Source organism: Myotis yumanensis, unplaced genomic scaffold (assembly GCF_028538775.1).
Source record: "Myotis yumanensis isolate MYYU_CA2020_CCGP unplaced genomic scaffold, mMyoYum1.0.hap1 SCAF_1, whole genome shotgun sequence".
NCBI classification, from domain to species: Eukaryota; Metazoa; Chordata; class Mammalia; order Chiroptera; family Vespertilionidae; genus Myotis; species Myotis yumanensis.
In genome coordinates, this window is record NW_027223752.1 from 56656537 (window position 1) to 56677555 (window position 21019).

The 21019-nt window shown below is 37.8% G+C and overlaps 1 protein-coding gene across 8 annotated transcripts in view; it reads right to left on the minus strand.

Moving 5' to 3' along the window:
• The window catches only part of RNF111 (ring finger protein 111), a 105226-nt gene that overhangs the window by 25676 nt on the left and 58531 nt on the right, over window positions 1–21019 (minus strand). For all 8 annotated transcript variants that reach the window (XM_070421760.1, XM_070421723.1, XM_070421768.1 and 5 more), the window contains 4 exons: window positions 18920–19046; window positions 14684–14847; window positions 11400–11594; window positions 3025–3344 (listed from right to left, as the gene is read on the minus strand). In XM_070421760.1, coding sequence (XP_070277861.1) covers window positions 3025–3344; window positions 11400–11594; window positions 14684–14847; window positions 18920–19046 — 806 coding nt within the window. The remainder of the gene's footprint in view (window positions 1–3024; window positions 3345–11399; window positions 11595–14683; window positions 14848–18919; window positions 19047–21019) is intronic.

Consider the following 21019-nt stretch of genomic DNA (forward strand, 5'->3'; position numbering starts at 1 on the left):
GCTTAGTGTCCACCATAGCTGTAATTTTAAAAATGTGATTAAATAATATACTAGTAAAGATTTGGTGTTATATATGAAATTATATATAGGAACTATTCAACACTGGAAGCTGAGGGCTGGAGATAAAGAAAGCTTGGGTAATATAAGAGGCCCAGGCCATTCAAGGAGGAAGAATAGTGGTCTCTGTGCTTTCAGTGGGCTCCAGGCTCAGGGGACACCAGAAACAAAAGAAACTGTGGATGCTAAAAGGGAAGGAAGAAGCTGTGGGAAGGTGAAAAAGAATAGGTCCTTTCTTCCTCTATGTTATGTGTCTACAACTAATTAATGCCTGGCCTCTTTCTTTTGAGTTGGAAAATATAATGTATGCCCTCAAATTGGGTAAATAAGGTTCAAGAATAATACTGTGAGGTCATGAGTTTTTATTTATGGTTCAAATCCTTTCCCTATTTTCCTATTTAGGCTAAAATTTGGCAAATGCACTGGAGTATCAACATACTATGAAGGTGAGCAAATTTCCTATCTTCTTTCTCCAGTCACTGATTAAGAACACTCCCAGAGAGTGAGTAAAGTAGGGTGAAGGTCCTCCTGGAAGGAACCGAAGGGAAAGTTACAAGTAAAGAATAAAAAGAAAGGGGGAAAAACCAACAAAGGGGAAAACCAATTTTTCACAATTCCAACAGTTCATTCAATTCTATTCTAGAGGGAAGGAAGGATAATCGAGATTGGTACAAAAATGGCAAATATTACTTTACATAGATTATAAGCATAATACTGAACTACTCTTTCAAAAGAGGAAGAAGCTTCACACAAAGGAATAGTAAAGACTATAGAGAGTCAAGTGACTACTGCAACTTCTTTACTATGAGGCCTAATACTCCCCAATCTTTCTCTGCCTATCCACCATCTTGCACTCAATCATAAGACTTACACTATCACAAATCCTCAGATCAGTTTATGTCTCTCACTCTTCATTTTCTATTGTGGCCACATAGGTCTCAACTGGAGGTGATCTCATGAGCATGTGCCTAATTAGAGAGTATTCCAAATGTCTATATGAATCTCAATTGTTCATATCTCCAAAACCTCACTCTATTCTCCTTCATATCTGCTGTCACCACTGAATGCCTGATTCTGCTGATTTACCTCAAGTTTTGTATGTAGTCCAAATACATCTACTTAGAGACAGTATAGGTTATATTTATTTTACATTGAACAGAAATGTAAGAGACTCTACCTATAATTGAGTCTGTCAGGTTGAAAGAAAATGTGCCATACACAATTGATCTCTCAAACCAGCTGTATTATTTTATTACTTCAACAACAACATTCTATGAACAAAAGGCCCACCTTTTGGCAGCTCTTGAATGAATGTGGGAGAAGTTGGTAGATTCACTTCTTCACCATTTTCCTACTATAATTATAAACCCCTCTTCAGCCCAAATTTCTAGTAAAAGGAAATTTTGCTTTTAAGTAGGGCATTTCATTCAGTTCACTGAAAAGTTTTCCTTTTGCGTCTTCATTCCCAAGAAGTACACAGGTCTAGATGGTTAGTAGATATTAATACTTAGAACTGTTACCAAAACATCATCTAAAATCTTTTAAATCAAATTTTCCACTAAACATTTTAACATTTCTTCTCAATAACAGCACCTAGTTGTGTTGTTTTTTTTTAAGGGAACATCAATATTTCTTAATTATATTTTAATTTGTCAGATGCAGAAGTGATAACCATCAAAATTTAAAGATGAAACAAGTACTTTAGGAAAGGTCAAGGGATACAAAAAAAATACAAAAAAAACAAGTTGCTCTAAAGTTTATTTTTTAAATTGAATTTGTTGGGGGTGACATTGGTTAATAAAATTATATAGGTTTCAGGTGTACAATTCTATAACACATCATCTGTATACTATATTTTGTCCAATATCCCAAGTCAAGTCTCCTTCCATCACCATTTATCTCCCCTTTACCCTCATCTACCTCCCCGCAACCTCCTTTCCCTCTGGTAATCACCATACTGTTGTCTATGTCTATGAGGTGCTTTTTTCTTTTTTTGCTTAAACCCTTCATCTTTTTCTTTAACTTTTTTTCCCAGTATTTCTTCTAAGATATAGGTCAGCTACCACTTTACTTTGAAATAACATGTTTTGTTTTCTAAAGTATACACCACCCAAGTTTATATCATAGTAAAAGTTAAAATAGCATATAAACTTGACTTCATTAACTACATGTGACCACCAATACTAATGCAATATTATTTGACATTCTGAGCATTCACTATGATCAACTAATTTACTGAATTATAATTTTTTGCTGATATTTCAATTCCCTATAAACTAAAAATCTCATCTGCTCCTGAGAAACTATGTCACAGGTTTGCATCTGAGAAGGTTGTTTATCTCTAGAGATTCATGGAGATTATAGGGAGCTCCAAAATAGGAGGTAGAGGAGTAAAAACTGGGAGAATTTCTCATTAAGTAAATTAACAATGCAGTTTCAACACTTTGTTTGAAATACAATCCCAAAGATCAGGTTTACCTGTATTTAACTAAAAAACCAAAACCATTCTAGAATAAAAAATAGTTTCATTTCTGATTTTCTACATCCCTGACCCCCTCTATTAACTGCAATAATTTAGAGCAGGGGTGGAGAACCTCTTTTCTGCCAAGGGCCCTTTGTATATTTGTAACATCATTCAAGGGCCATACAGAATTAGGCTGCTAAATTTGGTCAAACTCACCCCTAATGCCTTGGCAGGGCCAGACCGAATTATGTCCTGGGCCTTATATGGCCCATAGGCCAGACGTGCCCCACCCCTGATTTGGACCATCAAAAAATCCTGGAGACTTAAATAAAAGAAAAAATTACAGACCACTAAATTAGGCCACTTTTGCATGGTCAATAGAATAATGACTTATTTAGCATATAAAATGTATTATTAGGTATGTTTTTTCCTCCTGAAAAATAACAAACACCCAATATTTTAAAATTTTAGAAAAGAAAGAAAAAGTCATAAATTCCACATACCTGGTCATGGTAGCTGGTACCAGAACTACTATTTGCTCCACAAGGTGCTTGTACTTGTGGAGGTCTTTCCACAGGGCATGTAGGATCACTATAGGAGGGAGAAACTGGGACAGCTGGGTGGGGAGTATGATGGTGGTGGTGGTGATGTTGAAAATGGTGGCCATGCTGCTGAAAGCAACTTGTGTGTGGATGTCCTAATGCATGGTGATTCTGTGACGACCCTCCACATGGCGAGTGCTGGGGACAGCAGGAAGGTAACCTTGGCATTGCAGGAGGGCCATTTTCCGTTACAGCACTAGATGCAGCTCTCCTCAAGTCATCTTGTAACAGAAAAGAAATGCATAGAAAAATCAAATGATCAAATATCACTGTGTAATAAACAGGTTTGTATATAAATAAGTAAATAAAGAATTAAGAAATGTTTAGTAAGTTCTGTAAAAAAGGATATGATAGTGCCACAGTTTAACATACATATCATATAACTTCTAAAAGTAGTTATAACATACAGCCTCTCCTCAAACTATGTATTACGTGGAAACTATATAAAACAGATAAATATGGAGACAAAATTTTTTACTGAGAATGTATAAATTAGAAGAGTGGAGAACCGAGCTGTGTCTTTTCCTCCCGCATCACCCATATGACCCCGGAGGCATCTCCTCAGAACCCTTAGGATTCTGGAGTACCATTGTTCTAGCCTTATTTCTAGAGTAACTGATACCAGGAATATTCTCCTCCCATTTGGCTCACAGTACCTAGCTGATCTCTTCTGGGTCAATGTACCAATTAGGAATCTTCTGGTTACTAACAAATGGTATAAAAATACAACAAAAACTGGCTGAAACAAGTAAGGGAATTTATGGGCTCACATAGATGAATTTGGGTGGTGGTGCTTTAGGCTTTGGTTGATAGGTTTGACTGTAGCAAACCTCCCTGTAATTCTCCTGGGTCTGCCCTCCCATTCATGTCCTACCCTGCCTTCACTGGTTCCTTTCTGGGGGACGTCTATGATCTAATCTCTGTTCTGTAGTATCTGTGCAGCTTTCTTTCCAAGCTCCTAGTCTGGCCAATTTGGGCAAATTTCCTGAACCCTTTTGTAAAGGTTCTTAAGCTGGACACTAGAATTCAGGAGTCTGTAAACTTGGATAGAAAAAAAATGACTACTTTTTACTAATCTCTTAATTGCCTACTGAATTAGTACTACCTTGTTAGCATTAGATGAGAGGTTAAATATTACAAGTAATTTGTAACAGAAAACTATTCAAGTGGACAAGGTGTTTACTTTTAAAACATAAATTATAGCACTTTAAAATCAGTTCTATAACTATATCACTTTCATTCATTTGGATTTCAAATTTCTTGAATAACCTGGACAGAGTTACAACCAGTGATCAGGAACTGATTATGATCAACAGCCTATCTTAGCTATGCTAAATCAAACATTAAGTACCTATTTTCTACATGCTGTAATATTTGTAGCAATAAACTCATTATTACAGGAGCAGTACTTCCTGCAACATTTTCAGGGTTTTATCTCAGCCCCCATGTCAAAGTGTTGTGCAAGTGAATGTCATTTATTGTGTTACTTCAGGAAAAAAAAAAGATTGAAAACCTCTGGGACACTAAATCCGATGACCTAAATGACTTTCCTGGTACCTTATAATTCTGATACTTTAATTTTACAAATCCAATTATTTGAGGATTTTGTATAACTCAAGAGATGAGTTTGTAACAACAGCAAATCTATGGATTGCAAGAACTGTGACTGGAGTAACAGATATGACATTTACCTTATTCAGAAAGAATGTACACCTTCTTTCTATGTCTTCAAATATTTCAAATACAAAACTCAGAGTGAAAGAAAACGAAGTACAGTGACTAGAATACATTTAAGACTAAGCGCATATTTAAGGGGTCAGATCATTAAAAGCGTGGCCTCAAAAAGAAGGCTGGCCTTATAGTTTACCTGTTAGGGTACAGTTTTGGCCTCCAATTAAATTGTCTATTTTCCTACAGTTCAAAACATCTTTGTTGCTCAAACAGGTTAGCAACTCAAAGTACAGACAACTGATTCTCCTCTTGTTCAAGAGTTACTGTCTAGCCCTAGCTGGGAAGAGTGCCATCCTGATAACGCCAAGGTTGCAGGCTCAATCCCCAGTCAGGGCACAAACAAGAAACAATCAATGAATGCATAAGTAAATGGAACAACAAATAGATATTTCTCTCTCTCCCTCCCCCCTCCGTCCTCCTTCTCTCTAAAATCAAGAAATAAAAATTTAAAGGAGAGTTATTGACCAAAGAAAACTGCCATAAATTAGAAGTGAAATACAGAAATATCTGATCAAGTACATAAAACATTTTTTATTAAAATTAGCCCAGAGTATCCACCAAAAATGAGACAATCACAAACCTGCACCAGGAAAATTAACTCTACAGACCAGTGACATCAAGCGGGTTAAAGTCCTTTCACTGTAATTCTAGGAGAATTACTGAGATGTACTCATGCATTTATTCATTCACTTGGCAAGTCTTACACAAAATAATGATATGGTAAAGGTCTTACAAAAGGCACTGGAGTCCTGGCCGGTTGCTCAGTGGTTAGAATCTCGGCCTGTGCAGCAAAGGGTCGCAGGTTCCATTACTGTTCAAGGGCGTGGATACCTGGGTTTCAGGTTTGCTCCCCGAGTCTGGGAGTGTGCAGGAGACAACCAACTGATATGTCTCTCTCACATCCATGTTTCTCTCTCTCCCCCCTCCCTCCCTTCCACTCTCTTGCTGAAAAAGCAATGAAAAAAAATCCTTGGGCCCTAACTGGTTTGGCTCAGCAGATAAGAGCATCGGCCTGCGGACTCAAGGGTCCCAGGTTCGATTCCGGTCAAGGGCATGTACCTTGGTTGCGGGCACATCCCCAGTGGGGAGTGTGCAGGAGGCAGCTGATCGATGTTTCTCTCTCATCGATGTTTCTAACTCTCTATCCCTTTCCCTTCCTCTCTGTAAAAAATCAATAAAATATATTTTTTTAAAAAAATCCTTGGGTGAGAATTAACAAAAAAAGAAGGAAAAGACAGACCTGATCTTTGATCTTCAAGTAGCTCATCATCAAGCATAAAGTCAATTTAAGATATAAATCAATCGATATTATAACTGAACCACTAAGTTGAATATAGGAGAGAGAAAATGGATTTGTTATTCCACTTTTTATTTATGCATTCATTGGTTGCTTCTTGTATATGCCCTAAATGAAGATCAAACCTGCAACTTTGGAGTATCAGGACGATGCTCTAAACAACTGAGATACCTGGCCAGAGCTTTAACCTCCCTCCATTTATTTTTTTTTTTACTTTCCCCTGAAGGAATAAAAGTTTTAAGGAGAATGAGAGCCGAAACCGGTTAGGCTCAGTGGATAGAGCGTCAGCCTGCGGACTGAAAGGTCCCAGGTTCGATTCCGGTCAAGGGCATGTACCTGGGTTGCGGGCACATCCCCAGTAGGGAGTGTGCAGGAGGCAGCTGATCGATGTTTCTCTCTCATCGATGTTTCTAACTCTCTATCCCTCTCCCTTCCTCTCTGTAAAAAATCAATAAAATATATTAAAAAAAAAAAAAAAAGGAGAATGAGAGAATTTTGGAATAGCCATTGAGAGGAAGAAAAGGTAACTGATTAAGATACATCATACTATGGCAACTTTCTACCAAAAGCCTGAGATTAGATACCATACATCCAATCTGCTTGGTTCTATGCATTTTGTTAGCCCAATTTAGAAACCTGGATAGAGCAAAGCTGGCTTAAGTTTCCCAAGGTTGGAACTATGCAATAAAATGCAAAGTTATAACAGGGTAAGAGATCTACCAAAGGACTTGTATGCATGCATATAAACATTACCAATGGACACAGATACTAGGGGGATGAGGGCATGTGCTGGGGGCTGAGAGTGGCTGGGGAATGGTCAATGGGGGAAAAAGGAGACATAATACTTTAAACAGTACAGAATTTTTAAAAAAAAATGCAAAGTAAGGACAAGATGTGAAGAAAATAGGTGACTGATGTTCTATAGAGTCATAGAATAAAATGAAGCCATAAGAACTGAGTGCCCCTAATGTATCCTAAATATCTGTATATGCGTCTATCAGGTTTATACAGAGGAACAATCTGGCCTGGAACAAGGTCCTCCTAGTCCAGAGAAATACAACACAAAGTCTATCCATCAATATCGTTACAGTGATACCATGAGAAGGCCATTCAGGTTGTAATGCTGCTACTTAGGAGATTAAATGTGAATCCTGGGTGACCAAGGGTCTTAAATGAATGAATAAATAAATGAAAGATTTGAGACTATCTTGAAATAAAGTTGGGACTCTGTCACATAAAATCCAGATAAGAATAAGGGTACATAAAGCTATCAGGAAAGAGGAGTAAATGAATAGAGTTCAAATCTTTGCTCAAAGATTATTAACCTTGAAAGTATTTAACATTCCAGATTTCTTAATTTCTGATGGGAAGAATAATAACAACATCAAGAAGTTTTTAAGAATTAAATGATAATATGATAGATAATAACTAAATGACAGAAGAAAAAACTAGCGATAACAATGCTAATTAAAATATCCTACTAAAAGCCTAATATGCAAATTGTTCAACAGTAATTCAAACACTCGCTATGCCGTGCACTACCAGGGGTGGCGCAGAACATGGCACTGGCAGCAGGTGGCAGTGCAGGCGCTGGCTGACCACAATGAGAATGCAACCTTGGTGGGATGGTGGAGGTGAGCAGGCAGTGCCAGGCCAGGGCGGGTGCAAGCGGGGGCCCAATCACCCCACCGACTGCCCCACAGATGGAGATGGGGGGGTCGAGGAGGAGGGCAGGGCCACCATTCAGCTCCCAGGTGCTGAGGAAGCTGGGCAGGGGGCCCGGCCCCAATCAATCACCCTGAAGGCGGGATGGTGGAGTAAGTGGGGGGGGAGGGGGGGGTGCCAGGCCATAGCAGGGTGCCAGGCAGGGCTGCGGGGCTGCAAAGCTGGGGGCTCAAGCTGGGACCCAATCCCTGCAGACCACCCCAAAAGACCCCACCCATGCACGAATTTGTGCACTGAACCTCTAGTAAGAAATAATCTGAGATAAGAACTAAAACTATAAACTCTTAAAACACAGGAGTAAATCCTATGACCTTGGATTAGGCAATGGTTTCTTAGACATGACACCAAAAGAACAAACAAATAAAACTAAGAAAAAAGACACCATCAAACTTTAAAAAATTCCCATCCACTTTCAATTCTTTTGAGTATATACCCAAGAGTGGAATCATGGGTAATATGATAGCTCTAAATTTAACATTTTTTAAAAATAACTTTTTATTTATCAATTACAATTATTGTACAATATTATATTAGTTTCACACATACAACCCATTGATTTGACATTTGTATAACTTACAAAGTAATAACCCAAATAAATCTAGTACCCATCTGACCCCATACATAGTTACGACAATATTACTGACTATATTCCCTATGCTATCCTTTACATCCCCATGACTATTCTGTAACTACCAATTAGTAGTTCTTAATCCTTTCATCTCTTTCATCAACCCCCAAGCCTCTGCCATCTGGCAACTGTCAAAATGTTCTGTATCTATGAGTCTGCTTCTGTTCTGCGTGTTCATTTATTTTATTTTTTAGATTCCACATATAAGTGAAATCACATGGAATTTGTCTTACTAACTTATTTCACTCAGATATTGTGCCCATTCTAGCTCCATCCATATTGTTGCAGATAGCAAGGTTTCATTCTTTTTACAGCTGAGTCATATTCCATTTTATACACACACACACACACACACACACACACACACACACACACCTTCTTCTTTACCTATTCATCTATACATGAACACCACTTAGGTTGCTTCTGTATCTTGACTATTGTAACAAATGCTGCAATGAACATAAGGATGTACATGTCTTTGATTTAGTGTTTTGGGTTTCTTCAGAGAAATACCCAGAGGTGGAATTGCTGGGTCCTTTATCTCTTTTTCTATAGCCTTTGTTTTATAATATATTTTGTCTAGTATAAGTGTTACTACACTAGCTTTTTTTATTTTAATGAAATATCTTTTTGCATCCCTTACTGTTAGTCTGAGTGTGTGTCTTTCAATCTGAAGCGAATCTCCCGTAGTCAGTATATGTAAGGGTCTTATTTTGTTATCCATTCAGCCACCATGTCTTTTGGTTGGAGCATTTAATCCATTTGCATTTAAACTGCTGAGTCTTATGGGATCTCACTTGTAGGTAACAAACTGCTTTCCTCTTGCTGCTCTTAAAATTCTCTTTGAGTTTAATCTTTGCCATTTTAATTATACGTCTTGGTGTGGCCTCTTGGGGTTCATCGTTTGGAATTCTCTGTGCTTCTTGGACTTGTATGTCTATCTCCTTCACCAGGTTAGGTTAAGTTTATGGAAAAGTCATTGAAAAGGGCTTGAGTGAACCCAAAATTTGGGTTGGACATTGTCTTGGGTGGGAGGGTACCTCAGGGAATCATCAATGTAGGGTGAATAGTGTGAGTCAGGTTGATAGACTCAGATATAGCATCCACTATCTGGTTCTGTGGGGGATAGGACTCAGCAAAGGAATGACGGAATAGGCCAGCACTTCTATCTGGGAGAAAGCTGCCCCTCCAATCCTTGCCCCAAAGCCAGACAATTCAGTTCCTCCCCATGTCCTTGGTGCCTTTTGAGCTGCTGCCCCAGTGCTGGAGGTTATAGCTAGTGAGTCTGAGGAAGGCCGTGTGCATGCCCTTTAAGAGGAACACCTCAGTCTCCAGCAACTCTCCCATCATACTCAGCCACTATCCCTGCCGGTTTTCACAGCCAGAAGTTTGGGGACTTCTCTTCCCAAGACTGGACTGAGAGGCCTGGGTTGGGGCCCTTCACTCCTAAGAAGGGACCTCTACAGCCGACATATCCCTCCCAATTTTTAACCATCACATGTGAGTATGGGACTAACTCATTCCACGTCTCTATCCTTCCTACCAGTCACGATATGGCCTTCTCTTTATGTCCTTAGTTATAGGACTTCTGTTCAGCTAGATTTCAGACAGTTCTGAGTGGTGGTTGTTCTGCAGTTTAGATGTCATTTTAATGTGGTTGTGGAAGGATACAAGTACCACATTTATCTACTCAATCATCTCGACTGGAAGCTATAGTGTTCTCACAATGGCTGTGCCATTTTACATTCCCACCAGATTACTCATAAGGGTTCTAATTTCTCCACATTCTACTCAACACTGGTTATTTTATGATTTACTGTTTTGTTTTGTTTATAAGTATAGATATCCTATTGGGTGTAAAGTGGTAATTCACTGTGATTTTGATTTGTATTTCCCTACTAACTAATGATGTTTTCATGTAGTTCTTAGTCATTTGTATATCTTCTATGGAAAAAATATCTATACATATCCTTCATCTATTCATTATTTATTTATTTATTTATTTATTTATTTTCTTGGCTTCAGAGAGAAAGGGAGAGATAGAAACATCAATGAGAAACATCAATGATGAGAGAGAATCATTCACTGGCTGCCTCCTGCACACATTCTACTGGGGATCGAGCCCCCAACCCGGGCATGTGCCATTGACCAGAATCAAACCCAGGGCTCTTTAGTCCACAGGCTGATGCTCTCTATCCACTAAGCCAGGGGTCCTCAAACGACGGCCCGCGGGCCACATGCAAATACAAATATTGTATTTGTTCCCGTTTTGTTTTTTTACTTCAAAATAAGATATGTGCAGTGTGCATAGGAATTTGTTCATAGTTTTTTTTTTAAACTATAGTCTGGCCCTCCAACGGTCTGAGGGACAGTGAACTGGCCCCCTGTTTAAAAAGTTTGAGGACCCCTGCACTAAGTCAAACAGGCTAGGGCTATCCTTCACCCCATTTTTAAACAGAGTTGTTTTTCCTTTTTATTGGTAAGTTGTGTGAGTTCTTTATATATTCTGTATATTAGACCCTTACCAAATGTATGATTTTCAAGTTTTCTCCCATCTGTAAGTTGTCTTTTCACTTTCTTGATGTCCTTTGATGTATAAAAATTTTCAATGTTGATAAGTTTAACTTACCTATTTTTTCTTTTGTTGCTCACATTTTTGGAGTCAGACATTTAATTCCCCCAATTTCTTTCAGTTGAGCTATGATACTTTGGCAACATATAGCACACAAACTCAAATATGAAATCATAGTCTAATTCTAATTGAGACTACTTAGCTCACATATGATGTTGACTCTAAGACTATGTTCTTGCTAATACAGCTAAAATCTGAAAATAATCCTTTATTTAACAAATGTAATAAAAAAAGAGTCCCTCCTCCCCCCCATTTTTACATACCTCCTATAGAAGTACCAGTCATACTATTGCTTGTAAGAGTAGCTGAAGTCTCTGACACTGTGGAGGATTGGCTACTAGTGACAGCTGAAGCAGTATCAGAGGCCTGCTCAGAGGTAGATGGATTGGAATTGTTAGTGGAAGCGCTTGTGGTTTGTGATTCCATTCTTGCAGAAGTGGTTGGTACTACAGTAGGTTCTATAAAATATAAAATGTTTAGTCAGCATTTCAATACAAATTAGGTAATGGGTTATATTTTAATCCAAGCTAACATTTTTATGATAAATGTTAAAGCAAATTTTAATAATATGAACTCTGTAGGAAGTACAATATATAGTAAAAAAAGCTTTCATGAAATTAAACTGTTAACATTAAAATGTCGTTACTAACGTATGATCACTGCATTTTTAAAAATCCAACAAATGCATATTCTAATAATTCAGATGATTAACAGGTTTTTTGAATAATGATTATATAAGTTTTCTGATCTATCATAAAAAAGAAAAGAGGATAAAGAAAGTAAAAGTCTCTCTGCTATGTTCATACATATTATTATAAGCTGTCAGAAGGTGTTACAAACAGCTCTTTCCCCTTTAAAGTATGGATTCCAGAATCAGATGCTTGGAAAGTAAGTCTGATTTCACTACTGACAGTATGATCCTGGATAAGTTACATAACCACTTTTCATTTTCTCACCTATAAAATTAGGAAACTATTCTTCATAGAACTTTCTTCATAGAACTGTTGCTAGGATGAACGGAGATCACACATATAAAGCACTTTGTATGATGCTTTACATATACCAATAATTTAATAAACATTATTTTGTATAATGTTTTACATAGTAATCACATAATTAACATTATCTATGATGTTTAATATATTTTAGTCTCTTTTTACATGTACTTTTGTATGTTTTTCAAAACTTTTTTGTAAATATTCAGCAGTACTTTTTAATAAAAATTTAAAAATTTTGTAGTGGAATGTAAAAGAAATTTCAAGCAGATTTTAACTTATGAATGATTTATATTTTAAACTGATTATAAAATAGTTGTTTAAAAATAGAGAATCTAATTGTTATAACTATACAATAACAATCAGCTCTTAAAAAGAGGGACTCTCTTAATGTGATGTAGAATGAGAGGACAACTATTTTATATAATGCAGTGTGAAATGCGGACTCTTGAAACACGAATAGTACCTGCTTGGTCTATGGAACATTGCACTCTGGCTCCTTAAGCAAATGCATTTGCTTGCAGCTAAAAAGTGAAGGGAGGAACCTATGTTTACTTGCAAATGCTTTATAACAGTTTCTCAACCTTAGCAGTATTGACATATTGAGCTGGACAATTCTTTGTTGGGTGTGGGAGTGGGAATTGAGGGTGTCTGTACAGTATGTTTAGCAGCACCCCTGGCCTCTACCCTTTACATGCCATTAGCACTCTCCTCCCAACTGTGAGAACCAAAAACGGCTATAGATATTGACAAATGTCTCCAGGGACACAAAAGGACAGCCAGTTAAGAACCACTGGTCTAATTGATATAGTTAAGTTTTTGGTTTATTTTTAATGAGAGAAAGGTTTCCACTGAAAGAAACTAGTTGGGAAAAGAGGGCATCCACTGATCACTGAAATACTATTAACGTAGTTGAAGTAGTCTGGTTAGACTAATTCTAATGGGTTAAAAGGCACCTTTTCCTACTTACCAGATAATAGGTGTCACATAATAAACACACAGAAAGTTTTCAAACTAGTCATCCTATATTTAACTAACTCCAATTAACCTTTAATTAATCCCTATTATATTAACCACTGACTTACAGGTAATTTATAATGCTTCAAAATAAAAACCAAGGCACTGTTGAATGAATGCAGGCTATGGAGATAAATTATCTCTTCATAAGCATCTTAATTCCAAAGTACTAGTACTCTGAACTAGGATCATCCAAACTGCAAACAGCCCATCTAAGAACTGATTGCCCAAGGCCTCTATTTCTACCTATTTAATGTATCTTTTTTCCAATTTATAGCTAACCCCCAAAGTTAACAAATTTATACATGGTTGACCACCTCCCTAAGAAAATTATGACTGACCACTTCCTTCTAAGATGAAACTAATAATTCCTGAAGATAATTCTCAACATGTAGGAAAATTCATATATGTAGTCATATATTCAAACATGCTACCACTTTCCCTAATCCCTGTTTACTAACTCTAGCTTTCCTTCCTCAGAGCAGTTATAAGCCGAAACAAAACACTAAAACTAAGCAGCACAAAAAGTACATACTATATTACATTAAAGAATAACATACTTTTAAAAGTAAATGACAGCCCTAACTGGTTTGGCTCAGTGGATAGAGCATCGGCCTGCAGACTGAAGGGTCCCAGGTTCAATTCCGGTCAAGGGCATATACCTTGGTTGCAGGCACATCCCCAGTAGGGAGTGTGCAGGAGGCAGCTGAATTGATTTTTCTCTCTCATCAATGTTTCTAAATCTCTATCCCTCTCCCTTCCTCTCTATAAAAAATCAATAAAATATATTAAAAATAAAATAAAAATAAAAGTAAATGACACTATAAATAACCAGTATTAACCATTTGAATTGTTATAGCACTTTACTGTTGTCCATAATTCAAAAGTGTCATTTCTGCCCTTGTCAGTCCAAAGTGGCTAGGCTGAATGTCATCCCATACAATGAAAGGTTGCAGGTTTGATTCCTGATCAGGGCACATACCTAGGTTGCAGGTTCACATTCCCAGTTGAGCGAATATAGGCAGCAGCCAATTGAAGCTTCTCAATCATATCTATGTTTTCTCTCTCTCTCTCTCTCTCTCTCTCTCTTTCTCTCTCCCTCTCTCTGCCAATTGAAGCTTCTCAATAACATCTATGTCTTTCTCTCCCCTTTCCCCACTCCCCTCTCCCGCCCCTCCCCACCTTCTGTCCTTGGGTGAAGTTTTAAAAGAAAAAATTTTAAGTGCCATTTCTAATTTTTATAGCAAAAGGTAAAGTATGACAATATTAGAAATGAATATAATAGGTAAGTCTGAGAATATATCAAACTATCACTCGTAAAAAAAATTTTTTTTCTAAGAAAATAACTACCAAGCAATAAAACAATAACCAGAAAAAATTTTAGGCACAATTACTATATTATAACCAAGGTTATTACTGCAAATTGAAAAATAAGATTTAAAAATCTGAAAACTTCTCTGTAGTTTAATAGCATAGTAAGATATTTCATTTTATCAAGTTTTCTTCATAATTCTACAGTTACTACTCCACCTTACCATCTTCATCAACAGTAAGGTCCACAACTTCTGCTGCATTCTGCCTCAAGGGCTGTATCACAGTAGAAATCCTACTGCGGTTCCGGGGCTCCTGTGGTCGACTTGTATGAGAACTTGAACCTTGGCTCCAATGAGATCTGGAGTGTCCAAGGGTTGAACGAGACCTTAAATGATATCAATATTAAATTAGTAAACATAAAAAAAAATTCAGTTACCAAGAAATAATAAGCCTTTCTTTACAGAGTGAGTTGGGAAGACTTCTCCAAAGAAATAATGGTCACAGAATTAAAAGTTATGACTAACACAATGTCTGTCTGGCACTCAATAAATATTTTCTGAATGAAATATTTACCAACCAACTGATCTAAGAATATGAGAAATGATACGTTATCATTTTACACCAATCACTGGTGTGAAATACAGGATACAGTTTCAAGAATAATGCTCTTTTCAATAGTTAGTGTGAATATTCACCTGGATTACAATCAATTATTTACATTTTATGTAAATACCTAAATTTATTCACAATGGGTAAAGTAACAAAAATATAAACACCAGAACACTTGGGGAGTCCTAAACCAAGCTACCAGTAAGTTTCTGGTACTGATCTAAAAGAGATTCAAGACACTAGAGAAATTTCCTGGGATCAGAAAGGGTAAGGATGGTTGCAGCTAGTTTACTACAGATGGTCCCTGATTTAATGGTTCGATTTAGGATTTTCTGACTTTGCAATGGTTTGGAAGCAAGATGCTTCCAGTAGAAACTGTACTACAAACACTGAATTTTTATCTTTTCCTGTGCTAGCAATATGTGGTATGATACTCTCTTATGAGGCCGGGCAATGGCAGCAAGCCGCAGCTCCCAATTAGCCACCTGACTATGAGGATAAACAACGGATACTCTAGTGTATTCAGTGTGTATTCATTGATTTTGTCCAACTTTAGGCAATGTGTTCTAAGTACATTTAAGGTAGGCCAGGCTAACTTATGATGTTTAGTAGGTTAGTTGCATTAAATGCACTTTCTTTTTTTTCTTTTCTTGATTGGTTTTGAGATAGAATTGGTATTTAATATTATTTAAATGTATTTTCAACTTATGGTGTTTTCAGCATTCAATGGGTTTATTGGGATGTAACCCCCATTGTAACTGGAGGAAGATCTGCAATTTGTAGCCTGAAGAAACATCACTTGTTTCAACTGCGTTGTGCTTTTAAAGTATATAATCCACAAACCCTCAACACCTAACTTTTATCATCTTTTAATCATATGTATGGTATTGTATATGTGTACCTAAATTTCTTACCTTGTACATTTCATTACAAATATTTTTAAGGATTCACTGTAATGATCTGAATGACTGAGGGTACAGAGGGGTAATATATGCAGTCCTAAAGCTCCACGAGAAAAATACATGTTTTAGGAAGGTGGGGCTTATGAAGTCAGTGTTTTATTCTGCCCAAGCTGAATGTAAAACTGCTTACAGGCTTACTGTTACCATGCATGAAAAGAGTGAGCCAAATTCATTAATATTCAGTTCATCAGGGGTGCAAACTCAACCATTCAGAAAAGAGCTCAAGAGTTTTGAAAAGGTTCAAATGAAAAACAGGAGTATGAAGATTAATTCCTGAGACACAGTAAAAAAGGACATCACAGCTCTAGCCAGTTTGGCTCAGTGGATAGAGAATCAGCCTGCAGACTGAAGGGTCCCGGATTCGATTCCAGTCAAGGGTACATACCTCAAATGCAAGCTCCAGGGCCCTGGCCCTGGTCGGGGCTTGTGTGAGAGGCAACCAATCAATGTGTCTCTTTCATAACGATGTTTCTTTCTCTCTGTCTCTTTCTCTCTCCCCCTTCCACTCTCTCTAAAAATCAATGGAAAAATATCCTCGGATAAGGATTAACAAACAAACAAAAAAAAGAAGCCCAGCCGCCGAACCGGTTTGGCTTAGTGGATAGAGCGTCGGCCTGCGGACTCAAGGGTCCCGGGTTCCATTCTGGTCAAGGGCATGTACCCTGGTTGCGGGCACATCCCCAGTGGGGGGCGTGCAGGAGGCAGCTAATCAATCTCTCTCATCGATGTTTCTAACTCTCTATCCCTCTCCCTTCTTCTCTGTAAAAAATCAATAAAATATATTTAAAAAAAAAAAAAAGAAGCCCAGCCAGCGTGGCTTGGTGGTTGAGTGCTGACCTATGAACCAGGAGATCAAGGTTCGAATTCCAGTCTGGGTACATGCCCTGGTTATGGGCTTAATCCCTAGTGTGGGGCGTGCAGGAGGCAGCAACTGAATGATTCTCCCTCATCTTTGATGTTTCTATCTCTATCTCTCTCTCCCTCTCCTTTCCTCTCTGAAATTAGTAAAAGTAAAAATAAAATTAAATAAATAGGAAAGCACATTCCAAGAAGAATTATATAGACTGAAACATGATAGTAAACAACTGTCTCAGGATGAAATGGTTTTGGATGAGGAGAGATTACCATTTAAATTCTTAAGAGACCAAGATTCTAATGAGACTGTGTAGTTTATTTCTGGGAAGCTGTTAACAGCTGCAGAAAGTTCCAGGTCCACTTTGCAATACTCTTGTGAAAGCTACATAGGATGCCTTAACTCAAATATTATGCTGAGTGGAGCATCAACAAAAAAGTTGGATTTATGGACAGTTGATGCGTGTGGCAACTAATAAATCCTGACACAAAAGAATCTGAAATACAGCCAAAACCGGTTTCGCTCAGTGGATAGAGCGTCGGCCTGCGGACTGAAGGTTCCTGGGTTCGATTCCGGTCTAGGGCATGTACCTGGGTTGCGGGCACATCCCCAGTGGGAGATGTGCAGGAGGCAGCTGATTGATGTTTCTCTCTCACTGATGTTTCTAGCTCTCTATCTCTCTCCCTTCCACTCTGTAAAAAATCAATAAAATATATTAAAAAAAAAAAAAAAGAATCTGAAATACAGATGCATTATCTTAAAGAGAAAGGGCCAAGTGCCAGCTAAACAGTGACAAACTTAATACCTTATTTAACAATAAGGAAAATAAATATGGGTCATAAGCACTATGTGCCTCTTTTTTTGTTACTGTTAATCCTCACCCAAGGATATTTTTCCCCCACTGATTTTTAGAGTGGGAGAGAGAGATAGAGACATAAAAATATTAATGTGAGAGAGATACATCAATTACTTGCCAACCGCATGCGCCCCATCTGGGGCTGGGGATCAACCCTGCAACCCAGATATGTACTCTTGACCGGGAAAAAAAACCCCGAGAACCTTCTGTGCACAGACCACACTCTAACCACTGAGTCATGCCAACCAAGGCATAGTGTGTGTCTTTTTCAAGATCACTGGCCACGACTGTGATAAATACATCTGCTTGAACATTAAGTGTCTCCATGACAAGAGAGATCTTCAGTTCCACAAGGAAAAACAGGTCTGTAATTTTAGCAATCTTTGTTGTTCATAAAAATTCAGTGTCATGCTGAAACCGGTTTGGCTCAGTGGATAGAGCGTCGGCCTGCAGACTGAAAGGTCCCAGGTTCGATTCTGGTCAAGGGCATGTACCTGGGTTGCGGGCACATCCCCAGTAGAAGATGTGCAGGAGGCAGCTAATCGATGTTTCTCTCTCATCGATGTTTCTAACTCTCTATCTCTCTCCCTTCCTCTCTGTAAAAAATCAATAAAATATATTTAAAAAATAATAATAATTTAAAAAAAATAAACTCAGTGTCATAATAAGCGCTATGCACAGTCAACGGGGTAACACTGCCATATACAATGGAGCATCAACTTCCCTCAGAGTCTGGGAATACCATTTAGAACTTAAAACAAACAGGGATATATTACACAGTGGTCTCTCCCATGCCATTAGAAGTGACACTCCAATGGGACAGTGGCTAGTGGAAAAGCACATCCTAAATATGCTTTTGTTGTTGTGGTTAATCCTTACCCAAAACCCATGCCTGGGTCTGGGGCTCAATCCCTGTCAGGGGCATGCAGGAGGTAACCGATTGATGATGTTTATCTCTCATCAATGTTTCTTTCTCTCTATCCCTCTCCCTTCCTTTCTCTCTAAAAAATAAATAAAAACATATTTTTTAAAAAAAGAAAGAAAAGCACTAATCTGGAATATACATACTCAAACTAGGTCTCAAAAAAATGGTAAAAGATGCAAATATCTGCAGCATAAATGTTTAAACACTTCTACTTAAAATTTCAAATATACAAACTAGCAATTAAAATCTTACCGATAGCTTTCTCCAACTGTTACAATCTCCACTTCACTATCAGTTGAGGTAACATTAATTTCTTCATTGGCAGCGACTTGGGGAGTGGAGGAAGCTTCTATCACCACAACATCTTCATCAATACTTCCTGGAAACAAAAAGAAGAAAAAAAAACACTTAAAGGGCATCTGCCATCTTGCTAACGGATATACAAAAACTTTTATTTTGACTTTGACTATAAAATTCATTACAAAAGTAAAAATCTTATCTGTAAAAATGGAAGGTTTTTTAAAAACAGCTAAACACACATAAAAATAGTACCTAATTCTCTTGATCTGTATGTCTTCATGTTTATTTCCTCTTTTATAATTTTTGTTTGTTCTTTACAAAATTTTAGTGGTCTCCATATGAATTTGTATATTATATAGAGATATCAACACTGTTATATCTAAAGAACTGATTTTAAGATCTTATATAAGGTATTCACATTCTATGATATTTACCCTTTACTCTCTAAAATAAAAATACATTTGCTATATATTTTCTCCAAGGTTGTAATTTTCTGTGATATAGCATTTTTCTAAGAAACACAGATATTAGTTTTTGAGTTTTATATGCTATGAAATGTATCATTTTTGTACTTGTTTTTTTCTAAATTATTCTGTTTGGAAAGTGCTTCCTTATTTGAAGGATGGACATATACTATATTTGGTTCAAGGTGTTTCCTCAATTATTTCATCTAGAACTAATTTTTGTTTATAGTATTAGATAAGATTATAAATACAATCTGGCCCTGACCCTCCCTATTACCAAACCATTTCTTAAAAAATCCTTCCTCTCCCCCTATTAAATTTTGAATCCTCCCGTTTTACGTTACATTTTGAAGCCATCTAGTAATCCCCTTTGACCTAGATTCTTATGTCAGGGCAATACAATATTTTTAAAACAGTTTTTCTGAGGCATTAGTTTCATAATTTAAAAATTCTATAACCAAGAGGTGAAAGCAACCCAAATGTCCATCAGTGGATAAATGGGTAAACAAAATGTGGTACAGACATAGAACAGAATATCATCTGGCCCCGATGAAGAAAGGAAACATGCCCTGGCAGGTATGGCTCAGTTGGTTGGGCATCATCCTGGACATCATACTGTGCATTGAAAAGTTGCTGGTTCAATGCCCATCGGGAAACATGACCAAGTTGCAGGCTCAATACTTAGTAGTGGGAGTGCAGGAGGCAGCCGATGGATGTTACGTTCTCACATCAATGTTTCTCTCTCTCCCTTCCTCGCTTTCTGAACATCAATAAATTATTAAAAATATTTTCTTTTAAAGGAAGTAAATACTATCACATACTGCAACACAAATGAACCTTCAGGACATTATGCTAAGTGAAATAACGCATTATGCTAAATAAAATAACACAAAAAAATGGTATGATTCCACAGATCCATGGAGAAAAAAGTAAAATGGGTTACCAGAGTTGGGGGGAAAGAGGGAAAGGAAAGTTGTTTAATGGGTATTAAGTTTCAGACTGCAAGATAAAAAAGTTCTGCAGATCTGTTTCACAACAAAATGAATACATTTAACACTACTAAACTGTATACTTAAAAATTATTAAAACAGTAAAGAAAAAATTATGCTCCATTACTTCTCTTGCTCTAATTTTTCACAAATCTGGTATTGAATGTCTTTATTCAAACACTAAAGGCCCAGTGCATGAATTCGTGCATGGGTGGGGGTACCTTGGCCTGGCCAGAAATCGAGGCCTATCGGGGGGCTGGCCGGGGGGAGGGTCCCCAGGAGGTTGGCCAGCCCGGGGGAGGAGCTGTGGGAGGTTGCCTGTAGTAGTGCACTGACTACCAGGGGGCAGTTCCTGCGTTGTCTGCCTCCTGGTGGTCAGTGCGCATGATAGCAACTAGTCAACTGGTCGTTCGGTCATTAACGGTCACTTAGGCTTTTATATGTATAGACTAGAGGCCTGGTGCATGAAATTCATGCACTGAGGGGGGGTGTCCCTCAGCCCAGCCTGCACTCTCTCCAATCTGGGACCCCTCGGGGGATGTCCGACTGCCGGTTTAGGCCCAGTCACTGTGGGATCGGGCCTAAACCAGCCGTCGGAC